This window comes from Etheostoma spectabile, chromosome 15 (genome assembly GCF_008692095.1).
Source record: "Etheostoma spectabile isolate EspeVRDwgs_2016 chromosome 15, UIUC_Espe_1.0, whole genome shotgun sequence".
NCBI classification, from domain to species: Eukaryota; Metazoa; Chordata; class Actinopteri; order Perciformes; family Percidae; genus Etheostoma; species Etheostoma spectabile.
This window is the reverse complement of record NC_045747.1, coordinates 27,085,283-27,101,745: the sequence shown is the minus strand read 5'-3', so window position 1 is coordinate 27,101,745 and position 16,463 is coordinate 27,085,283. Positions and strand designations below refer to the sequence as shown.

General features: G+C 41.3%; 1 protein-coding gene across 3 annotated transcripts in view; it reads left to right on the top strand.

Moving 5' to 3' along the window:
- Positions 1–16,463, top strand: part of efl1 (elongation factor like GTPase 1) — a 115,285-nt gene that overhangs the window by 24,025 nt on the left and 74,797 nt on the right. For 2 of the 3 annotated variants that reach the window (XM_032537407.1, XM_032537408.1), the window contains exons 13-15: positions 11,367–11,493; positions 12,511–12,669; positions 15,580–15,715. In XM_032537407.1, coding sequence (XP_032393298.1) covers positions 11,367–11,493; positions 12,511–12,669; positions 15,580–15,715 — 422 coding nt within the window. Of the gene's footprint in view, positions 1–11,366; positions 11,498–12,510; positions 12,670–15,579; positions 15,716–16,463 lie in introns of all 3 variants that reach the window. The other variant, XM_032537409.1, reaches the window with a different exon arrangement.

Below are 16,463 nucleotides of genomic sequence, written 5' to 3'. Positions count from 1 at the left end.
GTGTGTGTGTGTGTGTGTGTGTGGGGGGACAGCGTAGTCAGTAGATGGTGCTGTAGTGCTGCCTCACACAGTATGTCTGCTCTTTATTGGATGTAAAGGAAGGAGCGGAGTTGGCCCACACTGGTGAAACTGTTTAGGGTTAAATCACTGCTCTGTAGTGCACAAAGAACATTATTTAAAGTTACCGACACCCATTTTGTTTTTTATGCACAGGCAGTATCTTGTTTTGTTTTTAAAGGTTATTTTTGGGAGATTTTATCCCTTTATTTGACAGGACAGATGAATGGAAATGGACAGATGAATGGAAATGGACAGATGAATGGAAATGGACTGTTCTTATATAGCGCTTTTCTAGTCTTAGCAACTACTCAAAGCGCTTTTCCATAGTACAGGAACCATTGAACTCAGGGTTCAGCGTCTTTCTGCAAAGAGCCACAGGCCAGCTGAGGAGTAAAACCTCTATATATGGGCGCCCAGATAGCTCAGTTGGTAGAGCGGGCGCCCAGATATAGAGATTTTACTTCTCGCAGCAGCCAGTAACTTGATGCACCACTTACCTCCCAGCACGTCACTTCCTCTCAGGAAAGCAGCATTTAGCAACTCAATCACCGTTAATAATTTAACAGATTAAAATTAAAATACAGTGCTGAAACCAATTTATCGTTATCAGATTTGATGAACTCTCCACCATAGATATTGGTATTGGCCTGAAAAATCCAGGTCGGGTGTGGCTCTACCTAGTAGTACCTAGTAATTGTCCATGGCGCAGCACAGCAGCATGTTGAGGAGAGTGCACCCATGGCCACAGTAGGAGGGAATAGTTCCTATCAAACCTGTTCAGTGTGGTCTGTATATTATCCAGAGCAATAGCGACACAGTTTCTTGTTATTTTATTTTTTTTCGCTGTAAGAATAAACAAAACATTTAAAATCGATTTACTACCATTGCACTGTGAAGGCAGAAATCTCATAGACAAAATGGGCAAAAAAACCAACCAATCAGCATCACTGGATATCACGATGGAGAGAGGATTTGTTTGGGTGAACAACAATGACAAATGTAGATTTGAAAGTTCACTGACCCACAGATCTCATTTACAACGTTTTTATTTAATTAATTTTCAATGTATATTAACAGGAAACCTGAAGAAATAAAATGTGTCAGTCATGGAAGGGATGGTGGTTAGCACTGCGGCCTCACAGCAAGCAGACACTGCAGAGTTGAATCCCCGGTCTGTGTGGAGTTTGCATGTGCTCCCCATATTTTGCATGGGTTTCCCCTGGGTGCCCTGGTTTCCTCCTGTCATAAAGACATACGTGCTAGGTAACTAGGACTACAGTTAAAAATTAGCCATCTGGCTAACTGGCACATTCACAGAAATGTTTAATGATTAATGTGCATTGTCCTCATAAATAAATCAGTCTTAAAATCTTAAGTTGTGACATGCCTAGGCATGACCTGTCTCTTAGAGTATTCCCCTGAGGGGTTCCAGCTGTTAGCCCTCTCTGATCTGTCCGTCCTTCTTGGAGGTGAACTGAGGGCAGACCACAACCCCCCCATCCCTGCTCCTCCACAGTCAGTGATGGATGGAATTGGCCTGGCCTGCCTGTCTGGCTTCAGGATCTGACTGCACTCAAACATCACAGTGCTGCTTTCTTCAGTGTCTAGGTCGTTAATCTAAGCCCGGCTTCACAGATTCTGTCTTCAAGCCCTTTGTGAAGCCCGGGGACGAGGCCCACCACTTCCTCTCAACCAGAAGAACAGCAGAGCCGCCCTCGCACTTAAAAGGCCTGTTAAAGCAAACAGTTGCCTGTTGCCATTCCTCATTGAAAGCGGATGCTTACAGGAGACTGGGATTGATTTGGGGGGAGTCATTTAAGTGTCGCTCCCAGTATTGGTGTAATGGTCTGTCCAGTAGAGGACGTGTGTGAGCTGTTAATGGGCTGGAGAGAGCTCATTGTCTTTGCTCTGCCTCATTGTGCACTATAGAGTGATTTGCATTAGCTAAATTGGGCCTGAGCTGTAAACTGCTCCACTGCAGCCTAGTGAACTCCTATGACAACCATTACAGAAGTCCTCCACTCATAATTGTCCCAGCATTACCAGTTTGACACAAGGAACTCATTCCGTAAAGCTATAGCACATCTGTCTCCCCCATGAGGAATTCAAAGTAATGACAACAAAACTGTCAGCCTGTCCACATGATACAAGCCTTCCGTGACCGTGCACCAACCCAACCCCTCCTCCACGCATTTGCTAGTAGCCAAGAGGACACCGAGGATTAAAAAAACCATGATGGACTCTTCAGAAGAGTTCATTATCTAAGTTGTGTGGAGCTTATAATCTTAATTAGCTTTGTAGCAACTCATTTGGCACTGGCTTTAATGTAACCGACGTCCATTAAAATTAAAAAGTTACGCACTAAAGCTTTAAGTTTTTTACAACTAGTCATTTGCTAAAATCTGGAAACTAACTAAATGTTTGCATTGCTGCTCTTGTGTTTGTGAAGGTTTGGTTTCAGAAGGTTGTGAACATAACATAGGGTTAATATAGAGTACTCTGAGGACATGGAGGCCTTATCTGACCTGAATCGCTGATTTGTGTGTTTAGACATTGCAGTGGTGTTTTATCTGGGGATCAGACAGTTTTTTCTCCCAGAGAGGATGCATTTTTTATGAAACAAAACAAACCCTCAAACATTTGAACTCGATCAGACCTTTGGAAGTCCCAGTAAAAGCAGAGCTTCTTCTTGTGTCTTGTTGCTGTGCTGAAACCCCCGACATACACGGTGAGCACACAGCATATCTGATGCAGAGTAGAAAGATCCGCCTTAAGCCCTCTGGCTGGCTACGTCTCTGCTGCTCCCCCCCCCCCCGCCTCCTCCTGTCACAGGACTGGATCCTAATGGCAGACTATGCCAATGCACTAGCAGGGAAACAGAGCAGCACACAGAGGAGAAAAGATAGAGACAGGCTGTCAGAGACGACTAGGATGGGGAGGAGGAGATACAGATATATGAGAAAGAGAGAGAGAAAGAGAGCGAGGGGCAAGAAAGGCAGTGTATAAAAAGGAAGTTCAGGTCATCTCAGTCTGTGAGCCAGAAAGGAAGAAATCTGCCCAAAATCAGGTCTAATTAGCCTGCACGAGCTTCCATTCTTTTTTGCCCAATACCTGCATTACACACACACACACACACACACACACACACACACACACACACACACACACACACACACACACACACACACACACACACACACACACACACACACCAACCACATACTGTATGCCCCTTGCCACTAACAATCGAAAATTGTGAGAAATCTGGATCAGTGTTTCCCAAAGCCCAAGATGACAGGATGACGTCCTCAATTGTCTTGTTTTGTCCACAATTCAAAGATATTCAGTTTACTGTCACAGAGGATTAGAGAAACTAGACAATGTTCGCATTTAACAAGCTGGAATCAGATATTTTTGACTCAAATTGAAGTCAAACAAAATGAACAAAAACACCTGATAGAGATAAGTGCTTTTTCAAATACTTAACCCTTGTGTTGTCTTTCCGTCAAAAACACTTTTGATGAGGCTTTTCTTTTTTTTCAGATTATTTTTGGGCATTTTAGGCCTTTATTGACAGGACAGCTGGAGAAGTGAAAGGGGGGGGGGGTTGACATGCAGTAAAGGGCTGCAGGTTGGAGTCGAACCCTGGCCCGCTGCGTTGATGCGTTGTACCTCTATACAGTACATGGGCGCCCGCTCTACCAACTGAGCTATCCGGGCGCCTTGTTGAGGCTTTTTTATCAATATTTTTAACTTTTTCTTACGTTTTGTCCCATTTTTCAACTCGTGGTGCTTTTTTTCCCAATGTTTGTCACTTTGTTTTTAATGTTTTCAACACTAACTTATTAACTTTAGTTTTATAGTTATTTTTGGAAGTGATGTTCAATTAACCTCATTTATAGGAAATTATACCTAATGTTTGAGTTAGAAAAGCAGAAATGAGGAACTAGTTAGACTAAATTTAAAGGAATGGATGTTGATGGATAATCACAGACTGGAATGTGTTAACTTTTACTCCACCACTTCAATTTGTTTTCAAATGCTATAAAATTGAACAAGACAACCCCAAATTAATGAAAGTAGAGATTTATAGTTGCCAAAGAGCGTTGTGTGGAATCAATCATGTTATTTTGGGTAATTACAGTTGGGTAGTTAAAAAGAACATTGATATAGGAAAATGGGTCAATTTGACCCGAGGACAATATGAAGGTTAAAGCTTTACTCCTTATGCACATAGCGCTAGTTTTACATTACCATGAGTTATGAGCACAATGTGATGATGTTCATCACACACTTCTAGAGCTGCAGGACAGCTGCAGTTTTAGTGGGAAGCCCTTTAAGAAGAGTCTTCTTCTCCATAGTCCAAATCCACGTTCCATTTTACAGGAAATTCCGGATGTCACTCAGTTTAAGCATCTTCCACTTTCTTTGTGTTGGCGTTCCAAACTCTGCCAGACCTTTCTATACAGCACTGCGGAGGATGGTCTGGCTAGTACACACAGCATTCTGGGATGAGAGAAAAACATGCTCTGGTTTATTTCTTTAAACCAATAACAATTGTAATGGGCGATGCTAAGAGCCGGACGGAGCCACGGTGCCTCTGCAAAATAGCCTTGGGAAGGAACGTTTTGGTGGAACATGTGTACCTGCAAAAGTTGTTTTAGTCGTGCAACAGAAAACTCAGATTGGACAGGTAGCCTAGCTAGCTGTCTGGACACTGTGAAGAAAGGTCTGGCAATGCCAGACTAAATCTTCCATGACAGCTAATGAGCTGGCTCAGAGCTTTACACATTTTGCCTTCATCCAGTGTCAGAAAGAATATCATCTCAGTCACTGCTCAGTTTTTCATCCGCTCGAGACAGAAAAGAAATCATCTTCAATTAAAATCCTTCGGTGGTAAAATGCCATGAAGTGTGTTTAGCAGACAGCTTAAATATCAATATATCGGTTCATTTTCCAGCACACTTTTTTCACAATGTTAAAAGGTCTGCCTGTCATTGCCATCGTCCGGCTTCAGTGTTTGGAAGCCATTACTTCATAACCGCAGCAGGCGAGGCCAGAAACCAAATCCTGTCTGGCGTACCCATTATTACCGATGAGCGACTGCTTTCACCATGGTTTTTATTTATTTATTTATTTTATATATATTCAGATACAAACTATTACAAACAATACACTGAGACATTAGAACGCATCCCAGAGCCCAAAAAAAACACAGAGAGGAAACCTGGGAGGGAGGGAGATAAAACGTCACACAGAAACAGACACACACAAACACATACATAAACAGACACAAGACAAGGGACCAAGGCTCAAGGCTGTAGCCCGGACCTCAAGGAGTCGGCGATGTTGCGCCAAGTGTCCAGGGTCTTTCCTGGTGCTCCATAGATACGTGCCGTAGGGAGTTCCATATAGACTACATCCAAGAAGGAAAGGGTCCATGCAAGGATAGAAAGGTCATGTGGTGGTTTCCAACGGGTTGCAATAATTTTCTTAGCAGCTGTTAGTTCAGCAAAAACAGCACGCTTTTGAGTTCTAGAGAGTTGAAAAGCTGACACATCATTCAGAATGAAAACAGTGACAGTAACAGGCACAGTAACATTAATCAAGATGGAAATGTTGGATGCAATAATGTTCCAGAACTAACCAACAGGAGAGCATTCCCAGAACAGTAGATATGTGCTTTGTGCTTTTATTGGGCAGAAAGTGCATAAAGGGCAGTTCATTATTTTAATGTGGTACATCTTCCAGGGGGTTGAAATATGCCATATGAATGAAATTGTAGTGAATCTGCTGATGGTCTGGATTGCGTGATACTTCTAGAATGTTAGACCATACATCATTCCAGTCAAGATCGATGCTCAGTCCTGGGCAGTCCCGTGCCCAGATCCTCTCAATAGGAAGGGCAGAGTGGCCAGATATCACTAAGAACTGATAAAGTCTGCATACCATACCACAGGTTTTAGGCTAAATAACTTCCAGATAGGAGGGATGGGTAAAGGCCTCTGCCTAAGGACACTGTATGCCTTAAGTGCTGATCTTAATTGAAGGTAAAAGAAAAAAAGAGGAAAGTGGTAGATTGAATGAGTTCTGCAAATCAGAAAAAGGTAACAAGCCAACTTTGCTAAAAATGTCTTTTAGACAATGAAGCACCCTTTGTTCCCATTGTGGGGCTGTTATCGGCCTGCCACCAATCAGGAGGGCTGTATTATTTAATAAAGGGGGAAAAGTGTTCTAGTTACAAGCTATTTGTGTGTTTCAGCCGATATCCAAGTTTTGATTGTGAGATAATGGGGCCAAAGCGTAGCTGGCACTGTTTTTTAGAAACATTGGCAAAAAGAATTTCATGGAGTGACCAAGGCTTTGTCATTTCACTTTCTAAGGTGCTTGAGCAAACAGACACATTAAGACCTCAATGCCTAAATATTTAAACTGCTTAACAATGGGGATGTTAGCAGATATGGTTGAATTATGGGCAGACTTTGATCGGTTAATTTTAAAGCCTGATAAGCTTCCGTACTCCTCGCATAATGATAGAAGGTGAGGGAGAGACTGAACTGGGTTTTCTAAAAAGACCAAAACGTCATCCGCAAATAATGAGAGATGTTGCTACGTATTACAAATGCATATTGGTGACCAGCGGCATGCAGTATTCAAGGGGCAGCCTTGGCGGGAGGATCTAGAAACTGGAATTAAAGAGGTGAAGGTGCATCCGGTTAAGACTTGGGCTGAGGAGTTAGAATACAAAACTTTAATCATACCAATGAAAGTGTTACCAAAGCCCATCACATCAATAGCATTAGGACATTCTAGCCCCTCTTTCAGTCTGACGATGCGGATGTTGCGTCTTCGGTTTCAGGTTATCCAGAATACTTGAGTTGCTTTCCACGGTAGTTTTTAGATTGTCCAAATCCGATCTGATAAAGCCAAGGCTTGCAGTTAGAGATGCTAGCTGGACATGAATAGCAGTTAACTTCTTGTTGTTGTTGACCCCAACCGGTTGAATCTGAGACTGAATGTGAGAAAAACGTGGTTTGAGGTAGCTTTTCTGTTTCTCCAGTAATGCCTCTGCAATGGCATCTGTATCGCCACGTTGGATTTGTTGTTTGCGATTCTGCTTTTAATGACTCTATGGAGTACAAAGTGATATCGGAGTTGGAACCATATAACACAACTATTTGGCAAATTTACTCCCTAGTTTCTCCAAGTGCAGGAAAAAGCAGCATCTTATTTTTAATTTCATGTTTATTTGAATAAGGACAAAGGCTAAGACATAGACAAAATCTCAAATGTACAGCATCAAAGCATTTATAGTTATTGCTAATTCCCAATGTCCGTCACTAAAACAGCTTTTTGCCAGTCATGAGAAACAGACATGAAACATTGCCACATTAAAATACATAAAGCACTTAGCATAAGTCAGAGGGAAAGTTTAATACAGATGTTCGGCTCAAATGAACGCATTAATAAACTTCACTTTAACATTGTCTGCTTTGTGTTGGTTTGCCGTTCTGGTTTGGAAGGACAGCATGTGAGTGAAGAGAGCTTTACTGAGTCAATTGGCTGGTGCAGTTTGAAGCTGTAGGGCTAGGCCATCATCCAGCTCCGTTTGCTCTTTGGTGGTTTCCTGTTTGAATCCTGAACTCAAGCTGTGGCCCCCATTTATATCAAATTAATGTAAAAGATTGATGCAATCAGTCAGTGATTCGGCAGGACCGGTTCTGTTGTCAGGGGCAGATTTTATGGGTTGTTTTAAGTGGTTTGTCATCATGGAGCTGAACTCTGTGTTGCATGCCGTCACTCAGGCCTATTGTGAGCAGCTGTGTTGCTATAGTCACAGTGGTCTTTTTGAAGAGGATATATTTACACACACACACACACACACACACACACACACACACACACACACACACACACACACACACACACACACACACACACACACACACACACACACACACACACACACACACACAGACGTACGTACGTACCCTTACACTCCGACCACACTCCACATGCACACACAGACCACACTCCACATACACAGAAACACAGAGGTCATGAAGCAAAACTAATGCTGGGATAATTGTGTTCTGTTTTTACAGCTCGTTCCTGAGCTACCTATCTGGGAAATTTCAAGTTTGCCACTTCAAGAATGTTTACTGAACAGAGTCCATGTTTTAAAAGTGGTTTGTGGTCAGGGGCAGCTGTTTCAGGTGTTGACAGAAGTCCCACGCTCCCGTTGTCCAGAAGAGATGTTCCAAGGGCGATATGGTCAAAAAAAAAATCAAAAAGTTTTTCAAAAAGAAAAAAAAAGATTTAAATTGATTTTTTTTCTCCCCCTACTTAAAGTCAGTCTGCAGATGACAAAGAAAGTGTTTTATACAAGTTTTAACTTTATTTTGTTCTGACTCATACACACAATCACACACATGGGGCATGTATACCATTATGATTATTCATGCCAATATTTGTGTGTGTGTTTTTCCCACCATTGCTTTTTTTTTGGGGGGGGGGGGGTGCTGTATATTCAAACTTGTGGCGGGAGTGGAGGGCTAAGCCCGTTTGGAACAACGGAAGCCCAGAGGGGAGCGTCGGCGGATGTTAAGAAGAAAATCAATTTTAATTTAAACAAATCAACGTTAACTACACATTTGAGTTAATCAATTAGATGGATTTATTGCCAAGCCCTAGTTCCAATACGGGTTCCGATACCTGCACTTGGGTTTCATCTGATATCGAGTACCGATCCAATACCAAAATGTATATATAGTTGTCAGGGTGGGATTTGTGGAAAAAGCATAGGGCGGGGATGTTTTTTGATCATACACAACAACATAAAACATGCAAGAATTAAATCCCCTTTCCAATACCAAGGATATAGAGCCACTCTGCCAGCCATGCCAAAACACTTATTCATGCACTTTAATATGGAATGGAACAATGGAAAATAACCTCAAAACTAAAAAGCACAACGTGGTGTCTACTTAAAACACTTTCAAGCCGGAGATCAGAGTTCACTTTGGGGTGAAAACAAAACACTCACCCAGGAGTAACTGCTGCTCAGATTTCGTGTTCCTTTTACAATGTTTTACTTAGTTTAAAATTGTTAGAAAAATTCTTACCAAAAGACGACAAAGAATCCCTGGAGTCACTCAGTAAAGCGTTCAGCGTTTTGCTAACAAACCTCCTTGTTGGGTCTTATTCACCTATTAGTCAACAAGGACCGGTTCTTAACTGCTATGGTCCTATTGCTCACTCTCAAATTAAACAAAATATTACTCAGATAATACTCGTAGATTATGTTCAGGAATAATCTCACTATAAAAACACACCAGCTCTTCACCAGTTCGTTAAAATGTAATCTGAGCAAACAAAGCTATTAATTTACCTAGAGTCCAGTGATCTTCTCTCTCCACTGTAAGATCCCGTCACCCTTCCTCTCCTCCAGCAGAAACTCCAGCAGAGTTGATCAACCATTCAGTTGGAAGTCTTTTCACCGAGAGGCCTTGACTCCCCCCGTGCACGGGTTTCAGGTTCCAAACCTAGGAAGTGGAAGGGATGTTGGGATTCAGTTTGAAGAACCAAGCTGTCAGAAAAATTATTACCAAAAGCAACCGAGAGTCACTGGAGTCACTACAACAAAGGTTTACTTGCGCTAGGAGTCAGTCACAAACACTGAAAGGAGAGCGAACTACGAAGTCTTCACTTTATACATTGACGTCTTCTTCTTGTTCATCTGTCATAAAAAATAATTTAGCAGAGGCAGGGATATGTAGACTACTCCGATCTCTCATCTGTTTCAATTGGTATCATGAATTTGTGTCATTTAGTGTAACACTGTTTTCCTGTTTGAAGATGTATCTGGGGGAACCAACCATGAACCAGTCCTCCTTTCCTATGGAGCTTCTTCCTGATCTTTCTACTCTCATGCCACCCAAGTGAACGGAGTGATTGTTAGAAAATATGTATATCCCTGTGTCTCATTAAACCTTTAGAACATTGTGAACTGAACCCTGCTTCGCGTCGCTTTGTTCTCCAAGAGCCCGTAACTCCTTTCAGAATCAACTCCCAGAGGTCCAGCCAGTAGATGATAGGATACAAACCACAAAACATGAGCAGATTGTTACACAACATATAGTGTATATATTATAATTTTTTTGAACAGCTTTACTAACACTGTATGGATGTAATATAATTGCTATCATTGTTTGTTTGGCCTGCCTCAGGTCACAGAGAAGAAATGCCAAAGAACTTTCTTTAATTACCTACTTTGACATTGTCTGTCATAACAGAATAAGAACATTAAAAAACGACTTTAGGAGATCTTTGATCGTGGTATCAGGTCGGTACCGGCCTATCAGCATGTTTGGCAGTATCGGAGGCTTTTCCAATACTTGTATTGTATCGGGACAGCTCTAATGTCCAGTACAGTGACGCTTTGGCAATGCGTGTCAAACATGTTCATATATGGTCCTATATCAGTTCGGTCATACAGTGGAATTTAGAATTCTACTTGGTAAGCTTTTTAAAACACAAACTTAGGAAATCGACAGGTTATTTAATGAACGTCTAATTTTCTGAAAGAGAAGAAAATGCATGTGTTGAGTAGCCTTTATCACAACGTGAGTTGAGCGTAGTCAGGCTGTGAGTCATCCGCCTTAAATAAGCCAAACCCTGGTAATCACAAACCTGGTAACCAACTGATTTTTTCATTAATTTTTTTTAATTTTAATGTCATCAAGAAGTAACACAGTGACAGACTGTATGACTCATTGATGAATAGTTTACATAGTCATATATACTTGTTATATGAATCTTTAAGCTTTACTTTAGCTGTGGATGGCTACCTTACTCACAGGCCAGTAAGCCTATCCTCCCTGTTATGTTATTTTTTTTCACATTTTTTGTGTTGCTAATAACATAAAGGATTTATGTAAATATATGTTTTCAGACATTTCTTTCATCGACTTTCTAGCAAAATAATCATTTAATAATGTAATGCCCCCCTTGCAATAATAGAGCCAAACCCCGTTAGGAAGATCTTGGTCAAAAACAAAAATCCTTCAAATGGGGCTCCAGGTCCAATTTGTCTCAGTTAAGGGTCCTTGATGTGAAAGTAGTGAAAAAGTTTGGGAACTAGTTTAGGGATCAGCTGTTACTGGAGGTCTAATGGGTTCTTACGTGTGTGTGTGTGTGTGTGTGTGTGTGTGTGTGTGTGGGTGTGTGTTGTGTGTGTGTGTGTGTGTGTGTGGGTGTGTGTGTGGGGTGTGGCTGCGCACGTGGCGGTGTGTGCGTGTGTGTAGGCCGTTGACCCAGGAGGAGATAGCCCAGCGCAGGGAGCTGGCTCGGCAGAGACATGCTGACAGGATGGCAGCTGATCAGACGGCAGCAGAGAGCCAATCACACGAAGGCCAACCTGCAGGATGTGACCCGGGTACGCTCCACTCTCTACTCGCTGACTCATTGCTAACGCTCACTGTTCATCCATCTCTTTACTTCTCTAAATGCACCACACTTTGACAAAAGACTAATTCTCATTAATAATTACCTGGAGGTAAAGAACAGGTGTTTGTCATATCGGACGCAGATAACATTGTTAAATGTTCCAGAGAAGGGCTGGCAATATGGAGAAAATCAAATATCACAATACTTTTACCTAATGCATTGACATTGACATCAATATTGCAGCGATATTGTAGGGTTGGCTAATGGTGCTTTCACAAAATATTTAATGAATTTTTTTTTTTGTAATTCAAGTTTTTCATGGAAGCAGATTTCATCTTAAGTAGTATAAATAGATAAATAATAAAGCAAATAGCAAGTAAATGTGTGTGTGTATATATATATATATTTACAGATGTATAGATATAAACACATACAAAAAACTTTAACGTTTATGTAATCCTAGAACCAATAATGTGATGTATTGACTAATTATGGATGGATAAATAGATAGATAGATAGATAGATTTGTATTGATCCAAAAAAATGAGAAATTCAGCAGCAGCAAAATATGAGACACACATACAGAAGATACATGAAATAATAGGATACAATATACATGAAATAATAATAGGATAGAATATAAGAACAAATAATTTTAAATATATACAACAAATGTACAACTGTTTAACTAGGATTGACAAACCAGATTTAAAACCAGGAAAAGACTTGAGTCATATCATGATATCCAATATCTACGACGATATCTAGCCCCATATATCGATATCGAAATAATATCCTTAGATTACCCAGCCCTATTTAACACTTAATAATAATAATAATAATTATAATAATAATAATAATAAAGACCATAAAAAGAAAACTAGATACAGCATCCAGTGTGTAAGGAAGACAGTTCTTGTGGTTGGTCTCACAGCGCACCCAACCACTAATTTCTGTGTGTGTGTGTGTGTGTGTGTGTGTGTGTGTGTGTGTTTCTCCCTGTCAGCTAAGATGGAGGGTCTGACTCTGAAGGACTCCCAGCCAGAGGAGGACCAGCAGACCTTTGTCGCGTTTGCGCGGGTCTACAGTGGCGTGGCCAAGAAAGGACGCAGAGTATTTGTGCTGGGACCAAAGTATGACCCCGCCCGGGGCCTGAGCATGGTAAACCCCCTCAGCTATCAACACCCGTTTCCCACTTCTCTTCTGTCTGCGTGATGTTCCAAGCTGTTGTAAATGTGCTACCTTTAGACATTGAAATATCAAGTTGACATTAGTTGACACCAGTGGTGGAATGTAACCAAGAACAAATGTTCTTCTACTGAAGGTTTCAACTCAGATTAGATTCATACAAGAAATTAGAAAATCTAAAGTATCCCACTGCAGTATGCATTCACTGGTGCAGTGGTGGAACGTAACTAAGTACATTTACTCAGATACTGTACTTACAAATGTTGAGGTATTTGATACGTTTCTTTTCATGCCACTTTCTACTTCCATTCTGCTACATTTCAAAGAAAAATACAGTACTTTTTACTCCACTACATTCATCTGACAGCTTTGGTTGCTAGTTACTTTACAAATTAAGATTCTTGCACCCAAAACACATGAAGTTTAAAAAATCTGATGTAAATGAGCCTAGCTAACAATATAACGGCCTACAAGACCAGCTGAAATGATTAGACCATTATACACACAACTGTTTGGATACTTTTGGATACACTTTCTTAAATGGGAGGATTTTACTGCATCAAGTACTTTACTTTTAATACTCTAAGTACATTTTTATATGATGGTTACATACTTTTAATAATGAAACATATTCAGTTAGGTGTCAACCGTCTGTTGTTTTCAAGGCCGATTCCAATTTATTATTATTACCAATTTGGAACCATTTACAGTGACATAAAACTTTTTTAAATGCTTTAAAGCTACATTGTGTAAGAATTTCTCCCCTAAAGCGGTGACATTGTATATGGCAACCAACTGAATTTCACTTGTAGCCCCTCCCATTCCGAGCGCATTTAAACTCCTTTGGTGGCCAAATGCTAAATTAGCATCCGTGAGAGTTCTTTCCAGTGTAATAATAGTTTTACGTTATTTTGAACATCAACTATCAGGTTCCCATACGCAAGCTAATGTTAGTAAAGTATCAGTGCTCTCGTTACTCTGTATGTTCAACGTTAATAGTGTGAGGCAATGTTTAGGTAGGAAAGAAGCAACGCATGTTTGTGTTTCAATATATTTCTCTGAGCAGTATGAACAATGTCATTAGAAGTGAAATTAGCTCTAAGTATCTCCATGGTTACACACAGCTGTTCTAGCTGTAGCTAGTCTGTGTTACAACTACACATGACGTTAGTTGTCTCCCAGGGAAATCACAACACATACGTTTATGTTACAAGGTAGACAATCATTTTTCATCATGGACACGTGGAAAGGTATCCTAGACGTCGTTCTAGCGTTACGCACAACCATGCTATATTTTAGGCGAATTTACACAAATAAATGTAAATGTAAATGTGCTGTATTTATATAGCGCTTTTCCAGTCTTAACAACTGCTCAAAGCGCTTTTACATCTACAGGATACATTTACCATTCACACACATTCATACACTGTGGCCGGGGCTGCCGTACAAGGTGCCACCTGCTCATCAGATAAACACTCACACACATTCACACTCCGATGCGCAGCACCGGGGGCAACTCGGGGTTCAGTGTCTTGCCCAAGGACACTTCGACAATGACTGCAGGGGCGGGGATTGAACCACCAACCTTCCGATTGACAGGCAACCGCTCTACCACTGAGCCACAGCCGCCCCCAAATAGGACTTTACAGAAGAAAGCAGGCAACTTCGGTGTCCCTTTTATAAACCCTTGCTCTTTCAATCGTGGAAAAGCCACTCCAATATTATACCTTGGTCTTGTTGCTTTGCCTGTCGCGTTGATTCTCTTTTGAACTTCCTTGGCGACTCCGTTACATGTCCTAGAGAATAGGCGTGATGCTCCAGCTGCAACCGGCTTTCCATTCTGCCGGCAGTGGCTCTGTAATCTTCTCCCCCTCTCTGGCATTTGTCGCGCTGCCAGTGAAAGCACGAAACGCGGAGGTATGTCTTTCTTTGGCTAATGTGTTTTAAAGATGGAGGCGCAACATGGCAGAATATAGGATTCTGAATGGCAGATTCTACGCTTACAAGAATACTTTGAATAGTTGGTGGAAGTAATTACACATGAATGAGAACATATTAGTGAAAGACCAAAAAAAAACAAATGGCTTTTGCTAAGAATCAACTCAAAAAATTACACATTGAAGCTTTAAGCATTTATTTAGTGAATGAGAAACTTTCAACATAATACCCAGTAACAGATAGTCAGATAGTTTTGTGGGCGGGACATTAAGTCAGATTCAGTGGTGAGTGAAACTGAAGCAGAGGGACAGACACAGAGCTGTAGCCGAGCCACAGTAGCACCCTTTTTAATTTATTATATGTATCGGTTATCAGGTAAATACACGCCGATGCAAATTATCTGCAAACTGCCAAAAAACATCCCGATAATCAGCCAGGGCTGATAGTCAGTCCATCCCAAAGTATTGGGTATCAGTATCAGTGGGTATGAGTATCAGTCCAAAGTATTAGTACTTTTACTGACGCAAAGGATGTGAATACTTCTTCCACCAGTGGTTGACATATTACCATTACGGGTGGGGGAAAAAATCGATACAGCATAGTATCGCAATGTCTTCAGTGGCAATATTATATCGATACACAGGGGCCAAGTATCGATCTTTTATTATATATGTGTTGGTCAGTTTGTCTTTTTGACAATCCCATTTTGCAGCAATGAAATTGAAGTGATATGAATAAACAGGGAAATGTTCCTTTTAAGATGAAACAGATGGTGACAAAGTTTCCTTTTGGGGACATCGTTTGAAATTGGGAAACATTAGAAGTTGGAAAAAAGGTTTAAAATGTCAACAATATCGTATCGGGAGGCGTCTGGTGATTCCTACCCCTAATTACTCTGTGAGCCTCCTTGCTCCTCATGCTGATTCCCTCTCTGGTCTCCGCCAGCTGCCAGAGGGTTCCAGAGCTTGGGACCATGTGCCTGCCGTGCCCCATCTGTCCGTCTGTTCCATGGACAGCCTCTACCTGCTGATGGGCCGGGAGCTGGAAGAGCTGGACGAGGTGCCTGTAGGGAATGTCCTGGGTAAATATGTCCGTCTCTTCTTTCTTCTTGTTGCATGCCAGTGGCTGTTCCTTTCTTTAAGGGACAGAGTTTGTGATCTCACCCGGTCAGAGACACACTCACAACTAAGGGTTGATGGATAGACTGTATAAGTGAAGAGAAAACATCTGGATTGCTCTGGTGGCAACAACTTTGATACCGCGGCTCCAACGCCCAACTACTGGCTCCAAAATTAAAAGATGGTATTGCCGTATCTAGGAGATTTTGGCTTCATTTTTGCACAGCAGAGGAGGTGGCGACACGTCGTCCATCTTTATATACAGGCTGTGGTATTTGTATACTATCTTCTGTTTTAACGTCTTTCACAATAACCATGCCGACTTGTTGTTGAATGAACTTGTCTGCTATTTCTGTGTATACGTGTCCATTTGTAGTACCACCACCATCAGACGTGTTTCTGTTCTCCATACCACACCTTCAAACCTAAAAAGTGGCCTAATTGTTGGCTGGAACCCAGATCCTTCCTTGGTAAAGCCCACTCTCTGAGAGCTCATGCCTCTTCTCCCCCACACCTTATTCCTTTGATTCAGCTGAACTTGTGTTCAGACAACATGATTATACAGTACACATGACATTACGTTTATTATTCTGGCGCTTTTATCCAAAGCGACTTCCAATAAGTGCATTCTACAATGTGGGTACAACCCCAAGAGAAAGTGCAAGAGTGGTGCGATCAGCTTCATCAGATATGCTGATCCACTTCAAGATT